Source organism: Ips typographus, linkage group LG10 (assembly GCF_016097725.1).
Source record: "Ips typographus isolate SLU linkage group LG10, UJ_Ityp_2.0, whole genome shotgun sequence".
Classification (NCBI taxonomy): domain Eukaryota; kingdom Metazoa; phylum Arthropoda; class Insecta; order Coleoptera; family Curculionidae; genus Ips; species Ips typographus.
Window position 1 is genome coordinate 32,786 of NC_138431.1, and position 10,194 is coordinate 42,979.

The 10,194-nt window shown below is 42.3% G+C and overlaps 1 protein-coding gene across 1 annotated transcript; it reads right to left on the minus strand.

The window, feature by feature from the left end:
• Positions 1-9,236: 9,236 nt before the first annotated feature.
• On the minus strand, positions 9,237-9,956 carry LOC145734962 (uncharacterized). Its single transcript, XM_081988635.1, has one exon. It carries the CDS (start codon positions 9,954-9,956, stop codon positions 9,237-9,239), a length of 720 nt encoding a protein of 239 aa, XP_081844761.1.
• Positions 9,957-10,194: the final 238 nt, after the last annotated feature.

Consider the following 10,194-nt stretch of genomic DNA (forward strand, 5'->3'; position numbering starts at 1 on the left):
AGTATTATATTACTAATACAGGGAGATTCACTCTATGATGGTATATCAGAAATATCTAGAAAAGAGCTCAATATATATATTTTTTTAACTCGGCTGACACTACTAGAGCGACGTCGTCTGCATAGCCAATTATTTTTACATTTTTAGTGCTTTCTTCTCTTAGAATCTGATCGTATTGTAAGTTCCACAGTAGCGGTCCCAGCACGGACCCCTGCGGGATGCCCGCCGTCATTTCAAAATTATAGTTTTTGTCCACAATTATTTTCCTGTTCTGGAAGTAGTCCGTAATCAGATTTATCAAGTAGTCGGAGATTTCTCTTTTATGCAGTTCTTCAAAAATGATTGGCCATGAGACGCTGTTAAAAGCGTTTTTGACGTCGAGCGTTATAAGCGCGCACCATCTTTTTGCTCCTCCCCGTCGATTTTTAACTGCTTCCACTGCCTTGGCGATTTCCATCATAGCGTCGATGCTTGATCTGCCTGCTCTGAAACCAAATTGGTTTTCAGAAAGAGGGCTTTGCCGATCCAGTTCTGAATCTAGGCGTGCTTTTATTAGATGTTCGTAGAGCTTTGCTAAGGAGTTGATTAGACATAGCGGTCTGTATGATCCGGGCTGGTCTGGCGGTTTTGCGGTTTTTAATATCAATACTAGCTTGGCTGTCTTCCACGCTGTTGGAAATTCCTGATTTTCCAGATGCTGATTCAATGCATCTAGAATTTTTTGCGGGTATTTTTCAATAGCAATCAGTAGTGCTTCGGCGGGCAGTCTATCTGGGCCCGGTGCTTTTTTCCTTTTCAGCTTGCTGGCCGCGGAGTGTAATTCCTGCATTGAGATCTCGTTATACCGCACGGGGAAAGTTTTGCTTGGCGTGTTTGTTTGTCTGTTAGGAAACAAGTGGTTGACAATCTGCTCTTTCTTGCTTCTTGCAAGCTCGAACGGGTTCGTTTTTTTAAGGTTTCTATGAACTATGCTATATCCTTCGCCCCATATATCGTCGTTCAGTTCATTGCAGAGATCCTTCCATCTCTCTCGCTTTGCCTTAGTGATTTCGTGTCCATTCAATAAGGATCCACGGGCCAAAATCCATAATGGACAATATAACAGGACAAACACAAAGTATGGCACCGATAACGGCTAGCAACAGCAAAAAAGGTGAAGCTAAAGAGAGAGCCGATCCTAGAAAACGCAGCTCAGCAATAATTATCAGGACCCAAGGGAAAGGATACTCCCAAGTACTAAAATCAATAAAAGAAACCATAACAGCAAAAAACGACAAACCCACGGTAAACGGAATTACCGAAACCAAAAAAGGCGATGTTCTTATCATGATGGACAACATCAATGATGGACAAATGCCATTTCACTACAAGAGACACTAGTCCAAAAGTTTACTAGTGATAACGTTGTGCTCAAAACCGGCAAGAAACGCATATTGCACATAAAAGGCATCGACGCGGTATCGTGCAAAGATGACGTAGAGCAAGCCATAAAATCGGCTATTTCGGACATCCAAGGCAACATTGACGTAACGAACATCAGACCGAGCTATGGAAATTGCCAGAACGCTACTATTAAAACAAATAATGAAACAGCAGACCACCTACTCCATAAGGGCTTTGTCGTAATTGGATTCACTCGCTGCAAGATCTCAGAGAGAATAGAGGTGGAAAGATGCAACAAATGCATGCTGGGCGTATGACCACTCTAAGAAAAACTGCGATGGACCAGACCGTACACACATGTGCATGAAATGTGGTCAACCAGGACACAAAATAGTGGACTGTAGGGGACCAACATACTGCCCCCTATGCAAGTCACAAGAACATGAAGTCACCAGCTTGAGATGCCCCCACCACAGTAAAGCAGTGCAAGAGATACGCAAGAAGAGACAAAATCCCCACAGCAATGGCATCTAACAAGGAAACAACAACGACGACAATTGCAACCCCAGGACAAACAACACATAAAACAAAGACACAACTAAACTTTCTACAGACAAACCTTGGAAGAAGTTACACAGCCCACGATATGGCATATGCCACGGCGCTCCAAAACGATGTTGACATCCAGATTGCTGCCGAGCCAAATAAAAATTTAGCGAACGGTGAAGACTGGATCAGCGACGGTCGCAGAGACGTAGCAGGAAGTCTGTTGAATAGCAACATGCAAGTGCGCCGGGTAGACAGAGGGGAGGGCATATTGACAATCAGTTTTGCCAGGTTTGACCTAATATGCTGCTACGTCACACCCAACTGCAGTGACGTCGTTTTTGAACAATATTTGAACAGTCTCTGCACACAAATAAGAGCGGGAAACCGAAGATTTGTTCTGTTGGGGGATTTTAACGCTAAGTCTCCGATGTGGGGTTCTCCAATAAGTGACCGAAGAGGGGTGGTGCTGGCCGAAGCGGCAACAGGACTAGGGGCTGTCCCCATAAACGCTCCAGATACACCGACTTTTGTCAGGGGAACAACTCAAACATACATCGACGTGACCTTCTTCTCAGACACACTACTGACGCACGCGGCTGGCTGGACCACACTGAACAACGAACCGATGACCTACCACAAACACATCTTCTTCCAACTTCAATAATCAGTGCCTCCGAAAAAGACATTCAGAGACAAACCTGTCATCGACACAAAGAGGCTGAAGCTGCTGCTCACCGCCAACGACTTTTAGATGCCAACCTCAGATCCGGAGCGATGTTCGGGTGTAGTGAGGCAACTCTTTTCTCAGACGTCAACCAGGGGACAACAACAGCAAAGGACCCTACCATATTGGTGGACAGACCGGATAGACCAGAAAAGAAAAGAATGTGGTTCCAACAGACGCAGATACTCACGACTACTCGCCTGTTCTGGTAATACTGGAACGACAACTGAGGCCCTTACTTCATATAAGGAAGGAAAAAAAGAGCTAAACAAACTCATCCGAGAAAGCAAGCGGCAACCCTCTGCACCGAGTTAAATAATGACACTTGGGGGAGAGGATACAAGCTGGTGGTGAGCAGACTCAAGGGCGCTCCGTCTAAGTTCCAGCTTACTGACGAGAGAAAGCGGCAGATCATCACCACTTTGTTCCCAGCAAGAGAAAACTCTCTATTGAGACGTCCCGTCACTACTGCAATTCCTCAGCTTACTATGGGGGAACTGGTAGAGGCTGCCGCAAAGCTCAAAACTGGCAAAGCCCCCGGCCCGGACGGAATCCCCACCGAGTTCGTCAAGGAGCTGGTCAGACTTGTCCCTCAGCAGCTGCTGGCGACCCTAAACGCCGTGTTTCACCAACAACAGATGCCTAAATGCTGGAAGAGAGATGGACTCATGTTGCTACAAAAGCCTGGCAAACCAATGGCAATGGACAACTCCTACAGGCCGCTGTGTCTTATCAATTCGCTGGCTAAACTAGCTGAACATCTACTCAAAGAAAGACTAGAGAGATCTCTGGAAAATGGAGAAAGACTTTCTGAAAACCAATACGGTTTCAGAAACCATCGAAGTCCCATACAGGCCATAGAACGAGTCCTGGAGTTGGGAAGCAGACAGCGTGCTGAGGGAAGAGGCCAACGGTGGTCAATCATGATTACTTTCGACGTAAAAAATGCGTTCAATAGCGCTCCTTAATCCAAGATCATAGCCGCTTTGGAAAACCGTAAGACGCCACGCTACCTCATCAACCTGGTGGTGAACTATTTTACTGACAGAGTAGTAGAGGACAGAAGCAGAAAACATAAAAAAACAGCCGGCATTCCCCAAGGGTCAGTTCTTGGACCACTGCTGTGGAACATTCTCTACGACTCGCTGCTCAGACTGCCTTTTCCAGAGGGTGTCAATGCAATTGGATACGCGGACGACCTGGCAACTGTTATCAATGCTGACGATACGTACGAACTAAAACAAAAGATCGAACACACAGTACAAATGATACTCGCATGGATGTCCAGCAACCATTTAGAACTCGCTTTGGACAAAACCGAACTCCTGGTTCTGAATGGCAAAAGGGACCGCTCGTACATCTCACTTGACATCGGTGGTACACACGATAAAACCCAGCAAGCGTGTGAAATAACTCGGCTGCTACATAGGGGAAAACATGAAATTTGGACACCACGTGACTTCTGCTGCCTCGAAAGCGGTGGAAAAGATCGCTGCCATGGCAAGACTAATGCCCAACATCGGCGGACCCGACAGCCAAAAGAGATTGTTGCTGTACGGGGTGGCCCAATCTACTATATCATATGCCGCAGAGCTATGGGGAGACATAACTTCGGTCGCTAAGTACAAGACTATCTTGGAAGGGGCACAAAGAAAAGCGTTACTCAGGGTGGCATCAGCATCTGAGGCATTGCAGGTGATAACTGGGACACCACCTATCGATTTAAATCGATAATTTTTTTTTTTTTTTTTTTTTTTTTTTTTTTAATTTAGTTCTACCGTCGCTTTAATAAGAAAAGTGGCCATTTCTATTTTCTACTATTTTTAAGGTAGAAGTTGAAAAAACTGTTTATAAATGACATGTAACATGTTAATATGAACATAGCCAAATTTTGTTTCGACTATGGGTATTTTTATACATATTATTAAGCACTTTTTTTTTAAGGAAACACTTTTTTTCTAATTACCAAGACCAACGTTTACAAACTTATATGTTTTAATACACCGTTGAAAAAGTAAAAATCAACAGAATTAAATGAACAAAAAATATATAGGGTGTTCCATTTTAAAAAATATAACTTAGTGTCATATGTCAGAAACTAAAAGTAATAGAAAAAAACTGACTACGCCATTGGATTCTACGTCAAGACTTCTACCGGAAACCGTTTTTCTCCTTTGTATTTCATTTGCCGAATAGCAAATGAAATACAAAGGAGGTTCCAAAATTACCAATTTTCAAAAGCCCCCCGTATCTTTGAAACAAAAGAAGTTTGCGCAGCCCACTCTTCGCCAGTCATCTCAGCTCAGAAAAAGAGATCAGAACACGTATGCTACTTTTTTTCTATCTATTACCGTTTTCTCTGTACCCCGTAAAACCATCAAAAATGCAGCACCCTGTACATGTAAATGCATGCAATAATAAAAGATTAAATTACTCGAAAACGGTCGACTTTTAAGACTTACAACAAGTATACCTTTTTTTACGTAGAAAACATCTTAGAATCATATTTTGAAGTCATATGGCCGTTTCAGTTCCGTAAAAAAAAGTTTGAGCCTCTTGAAGGGACGGAGATGGTTACCGCTAGCGCCCCCTATCAGCTACTACAAAACAAATGAAAGCATCGTATTTTACGCCTGCCAAAACCCCTTTATACCAACTTTCAGTAATTTATATCAAAAGACCATGAAGATATGAGAAAAAAGCTAAAATAAAATTTCAACTTTCACACCCTGTATCTTTCTTAATATTAACTTTCGGTATAGGACAATTCAGCTAAATCGTATTATTTTGATGTCAGGAATTGCTGTAGCTCTATGTCCCATTACTTATGGTCCACCCTGTATAACAATAATTTCGTTCCCAGCGAGAGTTTTTTCCCTATTTTTGCGATAAAACTTATTTTCTTTGAAAATTTACGAGTTACATAATCAGCATGCGTATGAAAGTTTAGGTTTGAACCAAATATAACTCCCAAGTATTTTATTTGTTTCTCATACATGATTCTTTCGTCATTTATAGTTACATTTAAATTCTCAAAAATGTTAATTTTAAACTACTTTTTTTACCGAATACACAAAACTTTGATTTTAGAGCATTTACTGAAAGTTTGTTGTGACAAAGTCACTTGAAAAAACCTTCCAAATCAATGTCCACAACCCGCCGCATCCGATCTAGATCTATTCCCGCTAAGTAAATCATTGTATCGTCCGCAAATAGCTCGATGTTACACCCCTTTACTACTCCCACAATGTCATTTACATATAACAAAAACAACAATGGACCCAAGTGTGACGCTCTTTTGTTGGGGATTCAAACCAAATGCCCCTTTTGACACTAGTCTGATGTTAATTGCCTCGGGCGCCACCTGGTTTCAAATAACCGCGGAGCGTAAACCAGGAAAACGCTCCATCCACAGGGGTAGCTTTTAAGACAGTCGAAGAAGGAAAGCGGTCGCTAAGATTTTGCAATTTTGACAGGCCCAATGAAAGTCAGAAATTAATTTACAAGCTAACCGGGTCGTGTTTGCTGTCGGAACCCCAATGTCGGAACCCCAACGGTCTCTTACGTCCTAAACGATTTAGGCGATCTATTTCAACCAAAAGCGTGTAAGTCGGGACGCGGGTGACAAAGCAGCTAAACGCACCAGTAAAAGCGGTCAGATAATAGGCGTACGCGTTAACGGTGTCTACGGCAGCTGTCCTGGCGGTTAAGGACAGGAGAAATCCGGGTGCTAGCTACTGGTAACAAGTAGAAACCGTCGGGTCCTTACGAACACACAACGGCCAACTACGGTGTACTAAATACTGGAAAATCCGTCGGGTCGTTACGAGTCCACGACGGCTAGCTACGGTGTACTAAATACTGGGAAACCCGTCGGGTCGTTACGAGTCCACGACGGCTAGCTACAGGGTACTAATTACTGGAAAATCCGTCGGGTCTTTACGAGCCCACGACGGCTAGCTACAGGGTACTACCTACTGGAAAATCAAAAGGAACGGACAGGTATTGCGGTATAGGACCAAAACAGATGCCGTACCGGTATAAGCGGTTGGACGGTACTTACTGCTAGTCGGCTTTCGAGTCGGAGCAGGTGGATTGGTTCGGGCGCTGACCGCATGTGGAAGAGAGCCGTTTGCCACATGCAGGCCAGTTTTATCACCCGCAATGCCCCACTCACCTACGTACCATGTATTGGGGGACCGGAACCGCGCGCACTCCACACACTGGGTGCCGGCAGGATACCTTTGCAGGTTAACTGCGGTACTATAGCCGCTGTACATTCGGCCGCGTAAAACTTATTAACCACGTATTTATCAATTAGCGGTTTTCCGCGACACATCGCTATGACCCGAACGAAAAGTAACCGACGTCCCGATCCTAAACTGACAAGAACGGAGAAAATCCGACTGTGGGAACTCTAGCAATTAAAATGATGATTCCGGTTGATCGATCTAATTAAGAAAACGGTAAAAACTTAGTAACTTCGTTACACAAGACTGTTCCTTGAGGTACTCCATGTATGACACTTAATGGATCAGACACAGAATATTTAAATTTAACTCGCTGGCGCCTATCACTCAAATAGGATTGAAACCATCTCAGGGCCGTACCTTTAATGCCCATACCGCTCATTTTGTGCAACAATACCGTTCTATCAACCGTTTCAAAAGCTCGCTTAAAATCCAGAAATACGGCCAGTACAACGTTACCCTTATCTAATACTTTTAGAAAAGTATCGCATAGATTAATGACCACCGACTCACACGAGTGGCGTTCCCTGAAACCTGATTGATTAGCCACCAAAATATTATTTACATTACAATGCTCCTGCAATTGCATCTTTACCGCATTTTCTACATTGTTAATCGGCGTAAAGTCATTGCATTTGTCTGAACCTGACACCTTTGCAACAGGAACAACCATGGATTCCTTCCATCCATCCGGAAATTTCCCAACAGAAAGAGAAGCGTTAATAATGTCCAATAATCTATTTCCAGCAACATAACACACATCGCACAAGACACCCTTGGATATCCCACTAGATCCGCCCCCGACATTTTTCATACTTTTAAGAATTTTTTTCAAATCTGACATAGAAAACATTTTAAATTTTGCAAATTCTGTCATGTCTTGTTTTGCGATGTATTCGTTATCATGCGCTGAACATCCGGGAACACCATCTACAATGCTATTGACACTACTTATAAAGTATTTGTTAAATTCATTTGCAATTAAAGATTCGTCACTAATCTTGTTACCTTCGAAATTAATCTCCTCTGGTGTTCTGGAGTGTTTTCCAGGCAGTAAAAATTTCAGATTCTTCCACATTTCTTTGGGATTACTTCGATTATCATCAACTTTTTCTCTAAAATATTTTTCTTTTTCAAGTTTGATTTGTTTGACTATATAATTACGAACTTTTTTGTATTCGCCCCAAGCTTCGTCGTCACCCCCCCTAGTCGCCTTAACATATAAATTATCTCTGATGCGCATATTTTTCCTAACATCCTCCGATATCCATGCCTTATTCCAATGCTGTGACTTAATGACACTTACCCTTTTAGGACGTTGAGTGCGTGAACTATTTTCGACCAAGGCGCCGAGTTAAAAGCATTTTTAATATCCAGTGTTACCATTGCTGCGAGCTGTCGATGTTGGTAAAATGTTGAGTCGATGTCTTTCACTATTTGTTCTACTGCGCTGAGATTGTGCTACGTCCCTTTCTGAAACCGAATTGCTTATTGTTGATGATTTCTTTTTCTTCCAATTCTGTCTCCAGTCTTTTCTTTATCAGTCCTTCGAGTATCTTTCCCAGTGTGTCTATTAAACTGATCGGTCTGAATCCTTGGCTGTCCGTGGGGTTTTTTTTTGGTTTTGGGATAAGCATTAACTTTGCTGTTTTCCATATATCGGGGAAGGTCATTATGTCTCGGATCTTTTCTGGGATTTGACGGGTTTCCATTAGTAGTTTAATAATTTCTATCGGGATTGCGTCCGGTCCAGGCGCCTTTTTGTTTTTTATAACGTTTTCTAGTTCGACTTTTGTTATTTTTGGTATTGTGGCTGGGTCTAAATCTTCTTTTGTCCAAGTTGTTGCGTCGTGTGTTGGGAACAGACTGTGGTACACTTTCAGTTGGGTTACGGTGTCTAAGTTGTTCGCTGGTTTACCTTTAAACTTTGAGCATACAATTTTGTACCCCTGACACCATATGTCTTCTTCCAGCTCGTTGCACAGTTTTTTCCAGCCGTTACTCTTCTCCTTTTTTATCATCTTCTTAAGAGCTGACTTTGCTTTTTTGTAATTACCATTTGCCTGCTGCTTGGTTCTTGCGTCCGTGTCCAATGCATTTCGTCTGGTTAGAGACCCTCTGAGTTGTGTGCATTTTCTTTTTGATTCGATATTTCTTCTGTCCACCAGTATGCTGGTTTGTGTTTATAAAGTTGTATGCTTTTTTTTTGTCAAGTGGTGGTCGCGGATTTTTTGAATGTATTTGGTTAAGTCGCTTGCTGATTCTATCTTTGTCTCAATTGTTTGGTTTAGATGATTTATAAGCTTTTCTTTTCTGGCGTCATCTATTTTCTAGCCCCTCAGAGTTACCTTTCCGTTGTTTTCTTGGTCCGATACTTGCCCCTGTACTTTTTCCGTGGTGATGCTGTATGTGATGTAACGGTGTCCGCTTAAACTGTCGGTATCTGTTATGACTTTCCAGTTGTTGATCTTATTGCTAATTTCTATTGATGCTGCCGTAAGATCTATAATAGAACTGCCGTTTGCGTTTATGAATGTGGGTACACTTCCTGAGTTAATAGCTACCAAATCGTTCGAGATAAGTATTTCCTCCAGCATTGTTCCCTTTTGGTTCTGTTTTGTCGACCCAAAGAAATGGGATTTTGAGTTAAGGTCTCCTGCCACGATTACCTTTTTTCGGTGGGTTTTTACGAGAATTTCTAGGTTATTTAGGTATCTTTCGAATTCCTCCTTAGTTTTGTTTGGTGAAAAGTAGCATGTTATTATAGTAAAGGAATCAAGTTCGATTCCTATGTAGCCGTGTCCCGAGAAAGTTTTATGGATTTTAAGGTTGTCGTTTATCCAGGCGAAACAGTCGTGATCATCGTCATAGATGTAGCTTCCGTTTTTCTTCCATGTTGGTTCTTGTCCCAGTATACAGTCTATCTTGTTCTCGGCAGCAAACTGCCTCAAAAGATCCTGAGCGATATGCTTCCTGTCAATGTTAATTTGTAGTATCCTCACGTCCGTGTCCAGGTTGATGTTTGTTTTCTGTTTAGTTCGTGCTGTCATTTTGTTTTGTGCACGTCAATTTTTTCCTCATTTTCTTCAGTTGCCTTTCCGTCTGTGATGATTTGCAACACTTTCTTTGTTTTATTTGGTGTTTTGTGTGTGTTTCCTTGAACGGCTTTGGTGTCATAAGATTTAATTTGAAATATTATCCGGTCTTGCCTCATGTCCTTTAGTGCTTTCTTGTAATTTGGGCACGCAAAACTATAAGTTTTGTGATCCTTTAATGTCGTGTTCTGTT

Bases quoted from the DNA above. Each gene is read 5' to 3' on its own strand.
- LOC145734962 (XM_081988635.1), bottom strand. From the start codon at position 9,956: ATGACAGCACGAACTAAACAGAAAACAAACATCAACCTGGACACGGAC.